At 42.6% G+C, this 20,052-nt stretch overlaps 1 protein-coding gene across 4 annotated transcripts; it reads right to left on the bottom strand.

Annotated features, from left to right (window-relative positions):
- Positions 1–683: 683 nt before the first annotated feature.
- SSX2IP (SSX family member 2 interacting protein) lies at positions 684–19,033 on the bottom strand. Of its 4 annotated transcripts, none has more exons than XM_053391893.1 (15): positions 18,919–19,033; positions 16,378–16,489; positions 15,703–15,836; positions 14,816–14,979; positions 14,443–14,643; positions 12,314–12,424; positions 10,915–11,050; positions 10,099–10,174; positions 9,808–9,985; positions 8,032–8,182; positions 7,009–7,145; positions 6,193–6,366; positions 3,897–4,008; positions 3,473–3,593; positions 684–1,662 (listed from the first exon to the last, which is right to left on the bottom strand). In XM_053391893.1, exons 3-15 carry the CDS (start codon positions 15,743–15,745, stop codon positions 1,491–1,493), a joined length of 1,776 nt encoding a protein of 591 aa, XP_053247868.1. In that variant the 5' UTR covers positions 15,746–15,836; positions 16,378–16,489; positions 18,919–19,033; the 3' UTR covers positions 684–1,490. The 4 variants fall into 4 exon arrangements, with proteins under 4 accessions (XP_053247868.1, XP_053247871.1, XP_053247867.1 ...); XM_053391896.1 differs by having other exon boundaries at positions 6,193–6,363; positions 18,894–19,016; XM_053391892.1 differs by having other exon boundaries at positions 18,894–19,015.
- Positions 19,034–20,052: the final 1,019 nt, after the last annotated feature.

Genomic DNA, 20,052 nt, shown 5'->3' with positions numbered 1-20,052 from the left:
CATTTTTTTACTGCGTTGATATATGTGCTTCAGCTTCATTTCCAATCATCTGTTTCCAATTATAATTCCGGGCTGAAGCAACCAGCACGCGCTAATCGGAATCGGCGTCAGGAAGAGCTGACCTCACCGAGGGCTCGTGCCAAGTGTTCTGCACCCCCATCTCTCGGATCAGGGGGTGCATTGTGAACACCGCTGGCCAGGCAGCACCCCACCACATCCTGGTGGGGAGGGAAGGCTGCCTACTTCCCATAGCAGCCCCTAAACTACCTCATGTGGGTCAGAGAGATGTTATTGTCGGCCATCTTCCAACGCGCCCCCTGGTGGGCCCCCGAATTGGCTCCAAGTCTTACATTTTAGAAACCCTGGAAACTTGCAAAAAGAATCGCGTAGTTCTTGTTTGTTTTGCTAAAATGCATTACATAATGCAAACTGTGTAGCAGGGAGATACCGCAACGCCTTTTCACGGAAAGAATCAATTCTAAAAATTATCTTGCATACAAATAAACACAACTTTGATTCTTCAAGCATAGATTCATGAGCTGATGAAACACTTAACGCTTAGCTGTTAGAATTCAGAGGCCAGATGGAAAACCTTGGCAAGCCAGAGGGGGGTCCATCGTAACCTACCTCCGATTTGGTACAGTGCTTCCAATTGATAAATAAAACACCAGAATCCATTCATCTGTATTTTGCAGAATACACTTATTACATTTATTTTGCAGATGCGTTATAAGGTTCTTTTTCTCTGAGCATTAAAAAAAAATCCCCCATCTGTAAACATAGTATCACAATTTTTTAAAAAAACACCTCTGTGACAATTGGCATGTAAAATACTATGATTTTTTGGGACCTGTGAATTTAATTTCATGGCAATGACACGTTATAATGTGTGTGTGTGTGTGTGTATCCATCTATGTGCAAGCTAATACCTTGCTTTTTAATTTATGAAAAGAGGTAATCCCAAAGTCACACAATAAATATAGAGCCTGCCGTGTTAATCACCTGCAATATGCTGTACATTCAAGTTGGGGGGGGGGGAAGAGTTTCAATGCCAGTTACACTTGAGACACAAGTGAATATTCCCCCATACTAGTGCTAAAAGCACTACTAGTACCTGAAGTAAAAAATACAATTTCACTATCAGAAGATTCAAACATTCCTTCCGTCCAAGAACGTCTTCTGTTCTAAGAATATAATCTGTTTCAAGACATATATTTTTAAACAGCCTTCCAAAGGGTACAGACAGGAAAGGTCCGAAGTGAGGGCTGGGATGGAGGGGGGGAATCCTTAAAAAGCCACACATACAGCACAACCGCTATCAATGTCCGCTGATTGATTCCATGAAAAACAAACACCCTGTTTCGCCAAACGAAAGTTTATGGACACATCCAGTTAAGCAAAGAGAGAGAGCGAGAGAGAGCGAGAGAGAGAGAGAGAGAGCGAGAGAGAGAGAGAGAGAGAGAGAGAGAGAGAGAGGGGGGTCCAAGAATCTAAGGCAAGTTATCTATGTGCTCTGTGCATAAGTTTGCTGGCAGTGGCATGTGCAAGCTGTCCACATCGTCTTGCGCAACGGGACTGGCATCAGTAGTCTGCATCTTTCTCAACTGTTCCTTTCTAAGCTGGCTTGGCTTTCGGTCATCGGACGTTTTATCCGGAGGAGCGCTTGAGGTGAAGGAGAAACAGAAACAAGAAGAGAGGGTCAAGCACATTAATTTGGAGGAGCAGCCCTGGCTCACGCCATTTATGACACAAACCCCAAGCCAGGCACTGTTTACCAATTATATACGGCAATTATATATGGCGATGTACCATTGGGTTCTTCGTTTTCTACCTCCATGGTGCAAGGAATGGCCCATGCCAAGCAAAACGCAGGCCTGGTGGGATACAATCGGCTTGGTCTACGTTGTGTAGACTTGCCCTGCCCTGAACAATTCCAACGACAGCTCTATGGCCAGGTGTGCGACAAAAAACTTAAGGGACAACAAACTCGAGGGCCACTGATGGGAGTTTCTGGCCGAAAACGTGTGACACCATTGTTAAAACAGCTGCACTGACTGCCCATTTACCACCAAGCCAGGTTCAAGGTTCTTGTATTGATTTACAAGTCCCTGAACAACTTAGGTCCACTCCAAGGCAACTCAGGGAACACCCTGAACCCTTATATCTCAGCTCAGTCACTGAGACCCTATGCAGGAGCATTGCTGACCGTTCCCCAAGTTGGTGAGGTTCATGTGACAACAAGAAACTGAGCCATGAGTGTCATCAGCCCAGTCTTGCGGAATACTCTGTCAATAGAGATTCATCAGGCGCCTTCTGTGCCAACTTTTAAATGCCTGCTGAAAACTTTTTTAGTTTGCCAGGCCTCCTGTGCAGGCAATTAAGAGTACTCCCCCCCACACAATGGTTTGTTGCTGCTTGTTTTAAACTCTTTTTAAATTTTATATCTTTTTAATGTTGTAAAACCACTTTCATGTGATTTAGTGGTATTTAAATACTTTTATAAGTAAATACAGTCATACCGCAGAAGTCAAATGCCTTGCGAGTTGAACATTTTGGCTCCCAAACGCCGCAAACCCGGAAGTGAGTGTTCCGGTTTTCAAAGGTTCTTTGGATCCCAAACGTCTGAAACGGGTTCCGATGGGCTGCAGGAGCTTCCTGCAGCCCATCAGAAGCCACGCCTTGGTTTCCAAAAGTTTTGGAAGTCGAACGGACTTCCGGAATGGATTTCGTTCGACTTCCAAGGTACGACTGTAATAAAAAATAAGCTTATGTTGGAATGCCCCAATTCATTGCAGAATTAACCCATCTCCCCGTCAGACTTCTTGCAAGACCTTGTGAGACTGGAAAACTGTTAGGGAGGGGCTGTATTATATTTACTATTATATTCATGCCCCACCTTTCCTGAAACGAGTTCAGAGTGGCAAACGTGGGTCACCCACCTTCCCGTTTTAGCCTCACAACAACCCCCCACTTGGGCTGAGAGAAGGCAGCTGCCTCAAGACCATCCAGTGAGCCTCATGGCTGAGTGAGAATTTGAACCCAGATCTCTCAGACCTTAACCCAACTGTCTAACCATTATACTTGTTGAAACCAGGAAACAGCTAAGAACAGATTACATAAGAGAAATAACAAGGGTGCCAACTTGAATAAAATATTGTGGGGGCCCAGGGAAGCCCTGTCCTGCATAACCAATCACATGACACAGTGCACACACCCCATTTGGAAATGCCCATCAATTTTATCGGGGGCCCCACCCCCTCAAATATTTTGTGGGGGCCAAAGCCCCCAGGGCCCCTAGGAATTGGCTCCTATGCAACAGAGCAATTATTACACAGAGTCAAGTGATTCTAACATCTCTTGGAACAAACATCTAATCCAAAAACTTCTGAGGTTCGTGAATATTTCTATCTCACAGCCTGTTAACTTTTTAATGCTGTAGGGAAGGGGAGGCAAAAGTGATAAACGCGGGTACCTGTTCTCAAGGATATGCAGAGCTGCCTGACAAACATCTGAGAATTTGGAGGCATTGGTCATGTGGTTCAGTTTCTTTTGGCGATACCTGAAATTTGCTAATGGATAATCTGAGTTGGTACCTGCAAAACAAATGTTGCTTCTTAGGAAACAATAATGCCAAATGCTGTCAGAGCCGGGAAGCTACTAGAGGTTTGGTGGTGCAGCGAGCAGTTCATTAAAAAGCAAAATAAAATCGTTGCAGTACACCGCATTGTCCTTTATCATGTCCTTTACTTACGCTAAGTGTATACAACAGAAATCCAGTGAACAATATTGCACTTATCACCACAAATTTAGTCGTAGAGACTTACAGCTAAAGGTAGGCATTTCTGCTGTTAAAGGGAGAATGAGTTTGTGAAGAGTTTTTTTTAGAAAAGTCTTACTTCCCCAGAAGGCACTTTGAGGTTTCGCGTGGTCGCATTTATTTTGGTCAGGAGTCATGCTCAAGAACTGTTGCTTCAGCCAAGTCCCGCGATCCTCCTCAAATGCCTTCCTCTACACCAAGAGAAAACCCAAAATCACCACAACAAATCAACATACATCCTGGCACTATACTTAATAAATTAACTGAACGCAGGCTGTTAAAGAAGATCATAACATTGGCCTTCACCTGGAGGTCCCCTTCTGCTTTGGTTAGTGGAGGTATCAAACGTAGGTTATCTCCCACTCACACAGGAAAGCATGGACCATGCAACTTCAGGCCCTGAACCTAAGCTCTCCCCACCCCACCCCCCATAAGTTTCACATCATGGCCAAGTCTGCAGCAGAAAAAGCAATTTAATAACGCACATAATGACCTGGCTAGGAGACCATGAAAGAGCCTCCTGCACAATTTGACAGCCAATTTAAGCTTAATACATCTGCACCCCAATCAGAAATGAACTTCCCCTGCAAGTACCAACATTCCATTCTCTGTTTGGTGAAGGAGTTCTCTCTCCCAAGATGGAATACGTAACAGGCTCTATTAAATACTGGGTGGGCAAGTGGCTATTTACAAAGGGAGGACAACTCTGGGCTGAAAACACTGCCTATGGCAGCGGTTCTCAACCTGTGGGTCCCCAAATGTTGTGGGACTACAACTCCCATCATCCCCGACCACTGATCATGCTGGTTAGGAATGATGGGAGTTGTAGTCCCACAACATCTGGGGACCCACTCAACACTGGCCAGTGGGGAGATGCCTTAGTCCTGATTGTAGCATCTTGTGAAGGTGCTTATCCTAGGACCAAATTGCTGCCTGGCAGCTTTCCGAGATGACAGAGGACAGTGAGGTGGCAGCCACACTGGTGGAATGTGCTCCTATGTTCAGAGGTGTTGGGATGTGCTGTGCTTCATAGGCCAAAACTAAGTAGGCTTTGGTCCACCTGGCAATTGCAGGGCTGGTCACCTTTTCCCCCAAAGAGGTGAGATGGAAGGAAACAAAGAGATTGTCTCTTGGAATGATGTGTAATTTGTGCCAGGTTTTGCTCAGCAGCCAGAGAACATTTGGGGCAACGGAAAAGGTTCAGGACATGAGGGAGTCAGAGCAAGCTCCTTTGAAAAATGTCCTGTGAAATATGGTGTCGACTTCCAAGACGAAAGAAGGATCTGACCTAAGGACTATTCTGCTCTTATGAAAAACACATGAGTTGATCATAGTCTTCTAACTTGAAGGACGCAGAAGCTTTAACATCACGGATTTTCATAGGTTCAAAGGATTATAAGGCAAAAGGAAAGAAGAAATGAAAGGTGGAGAGGATGCCTGAGAACAAGCAGCAAAGAGAGAATTTGGATCCACTCTGAGCAAGCGCAGGAAAGAGTGAGAAAGGAGCTTCTAAGAGATGCTTCTAAGAGATGCTTAATGAAGAAGAAGAAAAAGAAGGAGGAGGAGGAGTTTGGATTTGCTATCCCACTTTATCACTACCCAAAGGAGTCTCAAAGCAGCTAAGATTCTCCTTTCCCTTCCTCCCCCACAACAAACACTCTGTGAGGTGAGTAGGGCAGAGAGACTTCAGGGAAGTGTGACTGGCCCAAGGTCACCCAGCAGCTGCATGTAGAGGAGCGGGGAATCAAACCCGGTTCACCAGATTACGAGTCCACCGCTCTTAACCACTACACCACACTGGCTCACTGGATCTAAACTCACACAATCTCTGCTTTCCTGTAGAAAGAGGAATTTAAAAATCTGCTTGCATACCTCCCACACTAAACAGAGAAGGAATGCTATCACAAAGTTTTAGAGCTTTTGCAGAGCTTGGCCTGGAACTATGGTGCTGCTGAGCACGAACTGTAAGCATTTAAGAGCATCCGAGGTAGATCAGGTAGGTCAATGGCTCTTCTAGCTCAACATCCTCTAGGCCAACCGAGGGGAACCCACAAGCTGTAATACTTGGATTGTCGGAATTAGAACCAAAGGCTGATCAGACATCATACAGCAGGCATGTTTTAGTGGGGGGTGCAGATCTATAAATACAAATAGATAAATGCAAAGAAGCTGTAGCTATCCGCAGCTCCCCTAAACATGCCCTGCCTGCTTTTGCTTTCAAACATTTGAGTGTTCATTGTGTGGTAAACAGTGGACACAATATGAACAAGGCCTGCTACACAGATCAGCTCTAGTTCCCGGTAATTTGATTTACCTGAGAAGCACAGAAAAAGACCGATCTCTAGCCTTAGAAAGCACACAATCATTTTGAGTACCTCAAGTCCTAGCCTGATAGCAGCCTCTGTAAAACTTTTACGCTCTCTCTCAAAGTTCTTCTTCTGTTCCCGGAATAGTTTCCACTCCTCCTTCAGCCTCTCCTTTTCTTCCAGCAAGTAACAGTCCTTTAGCAACATATTGGTGTCATCATCACATGGAGAAGTTAGCTGCTGCTGCACATAAGCAGGGGGGGGGGGGGAATGAGAAGTGATTATTTGGAAGCTACTACCTGGGCCAAAATAAAGTTATTTTTAGTTACCAGAAAAAGTCAAAATAAACTTGACAATTAACTAGGTGTTCCACTAGGCCCCAAAGTCAGAAAAACATGTGTTGGTGGAAAGGAGGAATCTATAAACTGAACTACTGAGCATGAGAAAAAGATTCCATTTCAATTCAGCTGCTCTATACTTGGAACATTATGTAACCTGCAGCATGCATGAAAAGTTCTAAAACTAGTCAATTCAAAGTGCAAGGAAGCAGAGCAACTAGAGTTTTGTTTTCCTTGCCCTCCTTCCTAAAATTAGTTCTGAGGCACACCAGGATACAAAAGCCTGCATAATCCCCTTCAGGAATTTGTGACCTTGTTCTTTTCCATTTGTGCCAGAATCTAACAATGCACAGGCAAGGCAGACTTCTTAAAATCATGTTAAAATGTGTACTTTTTAAAACTGTTTGTAGATCTGAATCATTATTATTATTTAATTACTACAGATCTAAAAGAACATGAGGAAATTGTTAAGTGGAAAGCTAAGACTGAACTACTTGATACCTCTTACACACTTCATCTAAGACCATGTATCTGATAAGATGCTTACCTGTAAGAGCTGCTGCTGAGTTTTTACCATCTCTTTGCACTGCTGAATTTCCAACTGCAGCCTTTCGACTTCTAGCTCATGGCTCTCTCTTGAGATTGTATCTTTCTCGTTCGGTGACCCAGAATGCACATGCGATACTGCAAGTTTGAAAAGTGCCTTCTGTTAATTTCTGCCTTTTTATTAAGAAATAGTTACTAAATTTGTTCTAGAGGAGAAAAATCTACAAACAATCGACCACAGAAGTCAATAAATTCTGGAGGTGTTGCAGCACAGATCATACTCGCCAGTCCTCTGTATAATGAAAATGGAGAAAACCAACACTCAATTGTCTGTTAAATTGCTCAGGTTCTCTGGGGCTACATGGGCTCTCTTAGTCATTAGATAAATGGCCAGCATTTCTTTCAAATCAATTATGCCAAAAGTCCAATGAAGGCATTAGCAAGGCTCCAAAAGACTTGAATGGAATCAGAATGTGATTGTTTACTTAATGTACAAAGGAAAAATAATAAAAAAGATGGGCAGTGGACATTACTGAGTTTGTTAGGGGCTGTAATATATAGAAGGAGAAAACTTGAGAGATGGAAAGCAGAAGAACCCAAAATGCCTGAAAATACAGGATAACAGAAGTGCTATTCTGAAAACCTCTATAACTGAAAGAACTGAGATAAAATGTTTGAGGAAAAAGGGAGACCAAGAATTTTCCATTAAAGTCAAACCTGCTAATAATGCTTGTGTGATTATGAATTAAGTGATTTGTAAATAGACAATGGTGTAAGTTTTCCCCCCCAATTCCTGAAGGGCATTTTCTGTCTTAAATAAAATGATTGTATTAAATGCAACTTTCTTCTAGCTGTTCCCCTGTAGTAAGGAAAATCCAGTTTCTATTGCTTGAGATGTTCTGTAGTGAGTGATCACAGCACCACTAGAAAACTGTATTAAATAGCTATTTCCATAGCAAGTGCTCAACCAACATTACAGAAGGATTAAAGATGTCACAAGTATGATGCAGATCTTTACTTTTACCTTGGTTGTCCAGGTTTTCCACATGATTTTTCAGCATTCTCCACTGTTTCCGAATGCTGTTAGCAAGCTGTTCACGCACCGTTTCACAAGAAAGTTCCCACACATTCTCTTTATTTGCTTCTCCAGAGTCCTCCTCCATGTCTGAGAGAACCTGAAAGTTAATGCCTGGGTAAGAAGATATCCATGAAGCAGCAGTGGTTTCCAAAAGTGTATGAGCTAATTGTGGGATTGTTTGGTTCATGTTATCCTGCTTTTAATACTGTCGATTTAGTTTGTGTTTTAAAGTAGATAGTTGACTGTAAATATTTGGCTTTTAGTGCTCCTGTCTATTTTGATAACTTTTTTTGAGTTGAAAAACAAAGATAAATCTTCAAACAAATATACCTAAGTTTATTTCTTGCAGAAATCTCTCTTACGGTTACAACATTATGCTTTCCAGCATAGGCTATTCATCTACACAGCTATTTATATGCACAATGTGTACACCTCCTCTAGAAAACCGCTTAAATAAAAGGATATTTCCATAGCCTTTAACCAGCATCTCCTACCAGTTAAGGCAGCTCAGAATTCTAAAATCCTGTTTTTCTGGACATGATGCACTCAGAACTGGTTGTGAAATTGCATTGGCTCCAAAACCTTTTTTAAAAAAAACATGTTTATGTCAAATATACTGCAAATGCAGTTGAAAAGGCAGCATAGAACATTTCAGGAAAATAGTACCTTGACCATATTTTTTTTTAAAAAACACACACACAAAAAAATTATAATTCTTCAAAGAAGACACATGAATTCAGTCCCCAAGAATCTCCCAATTTGCTTTAAGCCTGCTACCCTAAGTCACCAGTTCCAATCCTATAAACCAGGGTGTTTCTCGTGGCAAAATAAAGCAATAACTCCATCTACTGAAAGTAAAAAAGAATGACACGATGTGTTCAAATGTTATAGTGTTAAATGTTATGAAGACTGTCAAGTGACGCTTTAATAACTATGGAAGCAGTGAAAGTAACTGGCAGATACAAACACACAGAGTAGATAGAATAAGGGGAGCCAAATACCGGGGCAGTTTAGCTGGAGTTAATCTGTTTTGCAAATCTAATCTAGCTCTGAAGTTTGTGTAATAATGGGAAATATAAAAAAAATGAAATGCTGCTGGCAGAAATTTAATTTCTGGTTTAAGAGCAAAAAATTCCAACATGCCCAAGTTAATGAAAACACACCCGTATATATAAACTATGCTCTCCCCCAAGGAACAGAAATCTGCTATTCCTGTCTTCCAGAAAATAAAACATGTGGAGTTAGAGCCTGACTATGGCACATTTTGAAGTCAACAGGAGAAGTTAGGTTACTTGTGACTAATTCCCATTGACTGTATGGTTATCTTAGTTCAGAACTACAGTGGTATCTCAGGTTAAGTACTTAATTCGTTCCGGAGGTCTGTACTTAACCTGAAACTGTTCTTAACCTGAAGCACCACTTTAGCTAATGGGGCCTCCCACTGCCGCCGCAGCATGATTTCTGTTCTCAACCTGAAGCAAAGTTGTTAACCTGAAGCACTATTTCTGGGTTAGCAGAGTCTGTAACCTGAAGCATATGTAACCCGAGGTACCACTGTACTCAAGTAGCACCTGGTGGAAGATGCAAGTCTAACCATTTAAAAGATGAATCACAGAAGACAAAAGTGAAAAACAATTCATACGATCTCATGGTACAACACCTTATGGTGCAATTTTGTTTTTGCTCTGTGTGACGTGTGTGTGTGTATGTTTTAAAACTTACAGTTCCATTGCCATCTTCAGACTTCTCCTTGGGTTTCTGCTTCTGTGATGGAAGGAGAGAGATTATCTCCTTCTTCATTTGCTGAAGCAGCTTTTTGAGCTCAGCATTTTCTATCAGAAGCTGTTTCTGACGCTGTTCGTACTCGTTTAAGAGAGCTTTGAACATCTCCTCTTCGTTTCTGAAAGCAGAACACGCACAGTAACTAAGCATGAAAAATACAAAAATAAAACTGTGTTGTGAGCAAAAATAAAGCAGTAATAGCTCTTTATCATTAGATGGTGACCAGCTCACCTCGCTTCTGTTTTCCCAGTTCTCCATGCTCCTCTCTTGCCATCAACTCTACCTACATAGTTTAGAACATCCATGGCTGCAAGAAGGAGAAAATAAAAACACATTTCAGACACCCTAGAAGATGACAATTGACCATACATTTTGTATTGCATTACGCTGTGTGAAGTACAGAAGCCCAAGTGAGTGAGACTGTGTCATTACACTGTCCACTTTCAGCCTCGTGCAGATGGACATTGGCAAGTTGGCACTGGTTGTCGTCCTTGCTATGTCCGAACCTAAACATACCAGAAACATCCCGTGCCATCTACCTGCCAACCCCGAGTTAGGCTTCATATCAAGTTAGGTTCTGAGAAAAGCAATATACAGTCGTACCCTGGATCCCAAACACCTTGGTACTCGGATGTTTTGGCTCCCCAGCTCCGCAAACCCGGAAGTGATTGTTCCGGTTTGTGAACATTCTTTGGAATCCAAACATCCGATGGGGCTTCCGCAGCTTTCGATTGGCTGCAGGAGCTTCCTGCAGCCAATCAGAAGCTGCACTTTGGTTTCCAAACGTTTTGGAAGTCGAACGGATTTCAAAGGTACAACTGTACTGTGTTTCTTCAAAGGTACCACTTTTCCTGCACTATACATCATGATGTTTGGACAATGCAACCTGAGGAACAGTCTTCCCTAAACTGCCAGGATTTACCAAAATTTAGGAGTTTCCATGCCTATCAGTTTGGAAACAAAAAAGGGAATGACTGATAAATTAAAACTAGAATGGGGAACAAAACTGACCAGCCCCACCCCTAGAAAAAGATTTAGAAGACATACTCATTTTTTTATCTTTCTTGTTCATAAGAAGTTGATGAAAGCGCTCCTTCAGTTTGTTGTATTCTCTTTCTTTTCTCTTCATATCATGATTGTACTGGGTGGCTCGACTTGCAACGATGTTCTGTAGTTTCTGTACCTACACAATGCATATTTTTAAAGAAAAGATTACTCTTGATTTTGAATTAAAATTCCTGCCTAATATGAAACTGCTTAGATCAGTAATTCTGCTATTGATGCAGCCAGAAATTCCAATTATTGGTTTGGATGCAATTGTGCCACTGATTCTGGAAAGCTCTTTGATACAGTGGAAGCTTCCTTGTGCCAAATAAAAGGGGAGGGGTGACCCACATATTCTCTTTTGCCTACACAACCTTCCCTACTGTTCCAAGGGGTCCTTCAAAGTAAAGTTACCAGACTTTTTTTCAATGAATCTGGGGACACTTCTCAACTTCAATGGATTTTTGTATGGGGACTGATTTGTAAATCCGGGAACTGTCCCCAGGAAACTGGAACATCTGGTAACCTTACTTCAAAGCTCTTGAGCAGATTTAGAATGAGAAACTAAGATGCTAATAACCTTGAATCACCTCCATTTCATTTCAGAGTTAATAATCGTGAAAACAACTTGATTACCTGTAGTGTGAGACTGAAGATGCAGTGCAGAGTTTCCTAGAAATGTGTTTATTTAACACAAAATAGGTGGGCTGCTGGGTTGAGTAAAGGTAAAAGGTAAAGGACCCCTGGACAGTTAAGTCCAGTCAAAGGCGAGTATGGGGTGTGGCGCTCATCTTGCTTTCAGGCCAAGGGAGCCGGCGTTTGTCCATAGACAGTTTTCCAGATCATGCGGCCAGCATGACTAAACCACTTCTGGCACAATGGAACACCGTGACAGAAACCAGAGCACACGGAAACACCCTTTACCTTCCCACCACAGCAGTATCTATTTATCTACTTGCACTGGCGTGCTTTCAAACTGCTAGGTTGGCAGGAGCTGGAACAGAGCAAGGGAGCTCACCCCGTCGCGGGGATTCGAACCGCCAACCTTCTGACCGGCAAGCCCAACAGGCTCAGTGGTTTAGACCACAATGCCACCTGCGCTGAGTATGCCAGCTCTAGCCCCTGGCCACATCACCTTCCAAATTGCGGAAGGCAACCATGTGTACTTGTGTGGGAAGCTTTCGCATTTTAGAACCCCAGAAAATCAGCAGCCAGTGCTGGTCAGTGAGGGCTACAGCTTCCACACTGTCAATTACACAAGCCTGCTGCAAACACAGGTTTCAACAACTCCACACCTAGTGAATTTCCTTTTAAATGAAAGGCTGGCAATATTCTTTAAAAGTTCACTCAGTCTAGCAAAAATTATCAATGCCACTGGCCATCAACGTACAGGATGACTAACCTCATCTTTTTCCGTTTTTAGCAACTGGTGTAGATTCCTGTTTTTGCATTGCAATTGCCTGTCCCTTTCTTGAAGTCCAACTATTTCTCTTCTAGATGTTTCCAGCTGCTCCTGTTTAAAAAAAAAAAAGAGGGAGAGAGGAGGTGACCCACAATTCACTCTCACAAGTTTACCTGAAACACAACTGGCTGCTGCCAAACTACTGAGATTGTAGTGTTCGGTCACAGAAACAAACACTTAGTATTAAGCGATTGGCTTCTATTAGTCTGAACCCCAGGGCATTAGCACAACAGCTTACCATCACGGAATGCATTGAAATCAAGTTCTATGTTCTTCTGGATTTTAATGAAGTTGTTCAATTTGCCTCCAACCTGCAGACCTGGAATAAGGAGGGACTAATCCTAGTTGCGACCCTGCGCGTTGCACAGCACACTCTGCCTTCTGGAATTAGTTCATTAACACAAGGCTAGAAGTGGTAAGGCTGAGAGTCATTTATACTGCATGCAAACTGTGCTGTGTTAACCATGATGTTAAAGAGAGAACCACCAGGATATCCACCATAGCAAGTGGTTTTTTAAAAAAGAGAGATGACCATATAGCGATAAAAGTGTCATGAGTGCCTGCATAAAATGGCTGGCAAAGGCAGCAATATATATAAATGTTCCAGTACTCCATACCCATGAATATTGTTGCAAAAAGGCCCTGGCTGTAGCGCTGCTCTGAAATTAATAAAGTGCAGTGCTATGAAGACCCAAGCAAAAGGATATGGCAGTAAAAGGCCCCCTGGTGTGAAATGCAACTTCAAGAATTTGCTCTAATCGCTATGAGTTTTTCATCCGATATACACTAAAAAAATCCCTATCTTGTGGCACACAGGGAAGCTAAATGTTGCGTCCATGACAAGGCTGAAGCGAGTTCCTTTACAAAATACTGAGGGCATTCTAAGTAAGTCAGTTGACATAAAAGCGCACATTTTAAATATTCTATTTACCTGCAATAATAAATCCAAATTCTACTTTAGAAGATAAATAGAAATCAGACCAGGTGATCAGCTCAGTATCTCAGAATAAACTTCGCCTATTGTATGCTACCAAGCCCAATTCAAGGAGTTAGCATTAAAAGCAAAATGACTCGGGGCACAAATATTTGAAAGAGCCACCTCTTCTTATTTGTGCCCCTTGCGCTAAGGTTATCAGGAAAGGCCCCTCTTGCTGTTCATTTCTTAAGGAGCAATCACTGCACAATGGCATGAGAAATCACCTTCTCTAAGATGGCACCCTGTTTATGGAACTCCCTTCTCCTTGGAAAACAGTTTGCACCATCATTAATCTTTTGGTGCCAGTTAAACACTGAGTTGCCTGGGCTTTAAGAGGGGGTTGATCCGAGGTGGACAGTGGTAAATGGTTGGTTGTCCGCTTGGACTACTGCAATGCGCTCTACATGGGGCTACCTTTGAAGATGATCCGGAAACTGCAATTAATCCAGAATGCGGCAGCTAGACTGGTGACTGGGGGCGGCCGCCAGGACCACATAACACCGGTCCTGAGAGATCTGCATTGGCTCCCAGTACGTTTCCGAGCACAATTCAAAGTGTTGGTGCTGACCTTTAAAGCCCTAAACAGCCTCGGTCCTGTATACCTGAAGGAGCGTCTCCACCCCCATCGTTCACTGAGATCCAGCCCCGAGGGCCTTCTGGCAGTTCCCTCATTGCGAGAAGTGAGGTTACAGGGAACCAGACAGAGGGCCTTCTCAGTAGTGGTGCCCACCCTGTGGAACACCCTCCCTTCAGATGTGAAGGAAATAAGCAGCTATCCTATCTTTAAAAGACATCTGAAGGCAGCCCTGTTCAGGGAAGTTTTTAATATTTAATGCTGTACTGTTTTTAACATTTGAATGGGAGCTGCCCAGAGTGGCTGGGGAAACTCAGCCAGATGGGTGGGGTATAAATAATATTATTATTATTATTATTATTATTATTATTATTATTATTATTATTATTATCTGCTGTCATGCTGCATTTTGATATGTTGGTGGTGTTTCAATAAATTTTATGGCTGTAACCTGCCATGGAATCAAGAGCAAACGAGCAATCCAAATAAAATAAAACAATTAATAATAAAATGTTGCACCTTTAACTTAGTATAGCTGTTCTGCAGGTGGTCCATGTCGCTACCCAGTTTTAGATGCTGGGTTTCTGTTTCTTCCTGAGCTCGTAGAGTCTTGCGCTGAAGCAGCAGCATGTCATTCACACAGTTTAAAACCGATACCACGTTTAACTCTTTGCCTCTGGAGTCTGCATAAAGCGAAGGGAAGCCCAGCGTGGTCAGCTCCTAGCGCAACAGAACAAATTCCTTTTAAACCAATCTCTGGCAACATTCAGGTCTTTATCAAACAGAGTACTATTTCTGCCATAAGGAGCAAATGGTGGGTGGGTGGGTGGGAGTGGCACATTCATTCCTCAAAGAGCATGCTTATATTTGCTACACAATTAAGTCAATTTACCCTGTTAAGATAGGAGAGGCTCTGTTCAACATTCTCTTCTGTGCAGAAGGCACTGAAAAAGCTGTGCGCACTTTTGGACAAAGGCAGTGGTGAGCAATGCGCTTGCTGTGCACTTAAGCTTGAGGGGGACATGTTTCTGCCTGAGGTATACCAAGTGATATTATCTGGAGAGGAAAAAGCAAAATGTTACAAAAATATTACCAATCGTTTTTGTTTTACTCAAACATGTATACCCATCATCAGAGACCATTCAATTGGTTTCAAGACAAGTGTAATTCCTGCGTAACAAAAATAAACAATACACAATTGAAGAATTTGGATGACTAACCAATAGCAGCTAAACGTTGGAAACCGAGAGCTATGACATCCAGCAAGCTAATTATAAGAACAATTCCAAAAGATTTGTGGCAATATCTCTCACTGTGAAGCTTTGCATCTGATTAAATAACGAATGTGCTTTCCTTCTTTCTTATGTATAATCAATACGAGTGACCTTGTAGATACAGTATCTTATACCTTAACTTTCCTCAACAAAGCTTACTACGTTAGCCACAACACTCTGAACATACAAGACATTACAATAGATTTACTGTTGATTGTTAGATGGAAATACTTAGCTACCTCTCTCTCTCTCTCTCGATATATATATATATATATATATATATATATATATATATATCTCACAATTCTGCAAAAACCAACTTTCTTCAGCAAAACCTATTAGAAGCAGTTACATAGTTATGCATTTCCATTTTAAAGATTAATTTAACTATTTTGTATACAGACGGTCAGTCTCGACTATCAACTGCTAAGATCTTTTAATAATTATAATCAACCCTTCCTGCATTAAGACATCCAAAATTTAACTTATGACTTCAATAATTCACCTGGCGACAGTGCTGGCACTGTAACAGTGTTCCAATCTCCCATAGCAACCAACGCATCCAGAGAAACAGATCAACTGCTTCAGCAGAGAAGCATTATGAGCCACTGTGGGTTAAATCTCCTACGTAAGCATCTCCTAAAATAGCAAGAACGTTTTAGATTAACGTGAGTATTTAAATCAAATGAGAGGCTAAAGCAGGCACAGAAGGCATTCTATGTATGTTAGAAGCCACACTCTTTGATTTTCAGATCCATGGGCCTGGCTAACTGTTCATAAATGTATCACCATGCAGAGGTTTGCGATAGTTAGGTAAACCTCAAGTTACAAATCAATACTTAATCATCCATGTGAAAAAAAGGAAAAGTAACAGGGTTGCGTTAGACAAATTGCCTTATCAACCGTGTATGGCAAATGGGCTCTTATAAGCAATGAAAGCGTTTTATACATTGGAAGTTTATCAATATGCAATCACATCAACTCGGTATTCTTCACAGAGGGGGGGAAATAGAAGCATTCAGGAATCGGTGTTAATTCCTCCCAAAAAAAGTGTGCTGCACAAAGAGGGAAGAGAAATTACTGACAATATTTCCATGATTTTCAAAACTGGGAAGAAAATCTGATTCACTCGAGGTCAGAATATGACATCAGAATTGAACAAAATTGTTAGACGATTTACCTCTATTCTTTTTTTTTATGCTACCAAGCCAATTTTGCGTGGTGATTACTTCATCACTCCATGTAGCAATAAGTATTGACGGCGTCAGGGTATAAACTTCAGAACTAGCTCCCTGAAGTGGAGAAAAACATCAGCTTAAGCCACATTCATAGGAAAGAGCAAAACCGTCTTAAGGAAAATAACCCCGTGGTGACTTTATAATATGCTAAAAGTGAAAATGGAAATCATGAGCCAATCCGCTCACAAATAAAAGTTTATAGGGTCCAAAGTCTCCTCTACCCAGCTACCTCACCTCTGGTTGTAGCAAACTCTCTCATTTACGCATCCATGCTCAAAAGATGCATAGTGGCTACCTATATTTTATGTAAGAGAAATGCTTTCTTGACATTGACATGCCAGTAGCTATTACATTTTTAGGCTCACTTCCTCCAAAGAGATCAAATTATGGGCGAAGAGGCAACCACTGACCCATGGTGACCCAGCAAGTTTTGTGGCCATATAGTGATTTGAACCCAAACACTACACCACACTGGCTTTCAATAGCCCTAGAATGAATTTATAATTTTGGGTAGTACAAAATTCAACCCAATTCAACAGTCACCAGCACTAGATGTTACTTAACTACATCTGTGTTGTACTGCCCATCTATGTTTCCTGTCACTCTATATAACATACAACAATTGATTGGTTTGCTTCAGTGTGGATTTTCGATTTGTGCCTTAGGATTCCCTCCCCAGGAATAAATATTTTCACAGAACAGAGTGAACACAGGTAAACACAAGGTTGAATTCAGACTATGAGAGTTGCAAATTTTAACTGTAGTTTTAAAAACAAATTCATTTTGACAGCTTTACTGCTAGCCTTTCCATGCAGAACAGCTTGATTATAAGCTCATATGGTGCTGTAAATTATTTAGACTTGATAAATAGGTTTAAAGTGAGATTTTAGAACCCCGGCTAGTTCAGAATTAAGTGACAGAAGATAAATAGGTTCCTACAGCACTACAGTGCAATCACATTACACCATCTGCCTTTTCAATACCACATGCTGTGTCATCCAAAAAGAAAAGAGGCTTGTTCCAAGTTCTTAAAAACACAACCCCCTTTCCACAGCAGCATATGTACCTCCCCTAACAGGGTTCAGATTATTTTGCAAATGTTGAGACAAAGCATCCATAAAAGAGTTGACATCACGTAACTTTATTTCAAATCTCGTTCACAGCTACTCATGGCTTCAGATATTAACCATGGGGTAAGGATGTATGCTAAGTCATTACAGGACAGTCCTGCACACCATAACTAGAAACAGCACATGGAGAACTGTGTTCTAAGATTAGATTGCAAAGAGAGTTTATAAAAGCTTAAGCCTTTCATTTGGCAAGTAATCTCCTTAATAGACAGCTCTGTTATCCGGATGAAACAAAACCAATTTTGCAAAGGATAATTTAAGGGGCCACAGAAATGATGCAATTATACAACTCTATAACTAACCTTAAAATTTTCTAACAAGCTCTTTGTTTGTCTCTCGTATGTATTATACTAGATGTCTGGGGAAGCATTAGTACTAAGCGTAAGGTAGCAAGAGGAGGGGACAATAAACAGCTTTTCTGGAACTGATGGACAATGTCTTTGCGTTATAACAAGAATCAGCATGCAATCTCCGGAAAGATCTGGGGAAACTGGACTGCATAAAGGCTATACAACCACACTTTTAAAAAAGCCTGGTGGATAAAAATAAGTTTAGTTAAGTACAACACTATCATTTCCATTTGTCCTTCTAATACTAGATGATGTTGTTATTTTTTCTTTTCACCAGAGCTAAGAAAACGCACAAGAACCACACTTCGTAGCTCAAGCACAATATGAACTGGAAAACAACCAGGTGTAATCCCTGTGACATATACCAAACTAGCAGACAACCTTGACTGTCCCAAGCAATGATTAACCAGATCCACAAACAGCTCGCATCAACTTAAGAGGGGGGCTGGACTTAAATCTCCAAAAGCTCGGGGGGGGGGAGGAGAGGCAGGGAATCCAGTTTGGCTACTTACAAGCAGACAAGAGATCAGAACTGGACGAGATAGACAGAGAGAGAAAACAACACGTCACCACAGGGGATTTAGGGATTAACGCTGTAGGCGGAGCCCCATCCCAACCCGTGGGCGGCGTAAGCGCACGTGGGCGCTTGAGACCCCTGTCCCCAAAGTCTTAACCCCAGGGTCGTGAGGGCCCTGCATTGCACTGCAAAGAGAGTCCTGCATTGCAGAACGGGGTTGGACTAGATGACCCTCGTGCTCCCTTCCAAAATCTACAATGCAGTTGCAGCTCGAGCTAGCACCCCCCCCCCCGCAAGGCCCGCTTCCACGTGTGCACCGCCTCCCTATGAATCTGTCCCCCCCACCCACCCCTTGGTATTATTTCCTATTCTCCTTCCCTCCCCCCAAGCCAAACCTGCTCCTGGGGCAACTCCGCCCCCCCCCCCCGCGCTGGTCTGAGTGGCAGCTGCCCTCCCCTCACCTGCCAGGTACCTGGCGCTGCCCACCTGCTGCTGCGAGAGAGAGGACAGGGGGCGGGGCAAGCTGCGACCTCGGCTGCTTCTACCTCCTTCGCCGCCGCCGCCGCCTCCGGCACTAACCGACCTGGCCCCGCCCACGCGCGGGCTAACTGCGCGGGCCCCGCCTCCCCCTTCCCCACGCGGCGCCCCATTGGCCGGGAGGTTGCTAGGAGACCTTTCAACAAGAGGCCCTGGGAGGCTCTGCAGCTGCTGCTGAGGCCGCCGCCGCCACCTCCCACCCTGCGCGCCAGAAGCGCCTTTCTCACCTGTTGCAGCGTTCCTCTGAGAAAAGGGGCCACTTTGCATTGGGAGGCTAAGGCTATATAGAGTTTCCCAGGCTGCAGTCAGAAGAGATGAGTGTTCTGGGAGGACTTAGGGGGGTTTTTTGGGGGGGGGGAAACACAGGATTCAAGTGATGGGGGGAGTGTATTTTTATTTATTTTATTGAATTTATATACCGGCCTATACCGCTCAGGGCGGTTCACAAAATAAAATCAAGATGTAAAACCACAAAACACATAATAATAATAAAAAAACAAGCCAACAGCCCTCACCCCACAAAAAAGGAATTTTAAAAGGGCATAGGATGTGTATGTGATGTGCTCGCAGTTTTATCATGATTAAAAGCTCTCCAGGGAGAAAGGAGAGAGGTGGTGACTGATTTCTGTAACCGAAACTCCTCCCCTCTGAGAAAATTTCTAATAATTTTTGTTTCGCTTCCCAATCTAAGTACAGTGGTACCTCGGGTTAAGTACTTAATTCATTCTGGAGGTCCATTCTTAACCTGAAACTGTTCTTAACCTGAAGCACCACTTTAGCTAATGGGGCCTCCCGCTGCCGCCGGAGCACAATTTCTGTTCTCATCCTGAAGCAAAGTTCTTAACCTGAAGCACTATTTCTGGGTTAGCAGAGTCTGTAACCTGAAGTGTATGTAACCTGAGGTACCACTGTACAGCCGTTACCTTGAATTTTATTTTATTTATTATTATTATTATTGCATTTAATGATAAACTTGTAGAGTTGGACAGGAACCCCCAGGGTCATCTAGTCTAACCCCCTGCAATGCAGGAATCTCACCTAAAGCATCTGTGGCAGGTGGCCATCAACCTTCTTGCTTAAAAA

Source organism: Podarcis raffonei, chromosome 6 (assembly GCF_027172205.1).
Source record: "Podarcis raffonei isolate rPodRaf1 chromosome 6, rPodRaf1.pri, whole genome shotgun sequence".
NCBI classification, from domain to species: Eukaryota; Metazoa; Chordata; class Lepidosauria; order Squamata; family Lacertidae; genus Podarcis; species Podarcis raffonei.
This window is presented reverse-complemented; position numbering and strand designations above follow the sequence as displayed.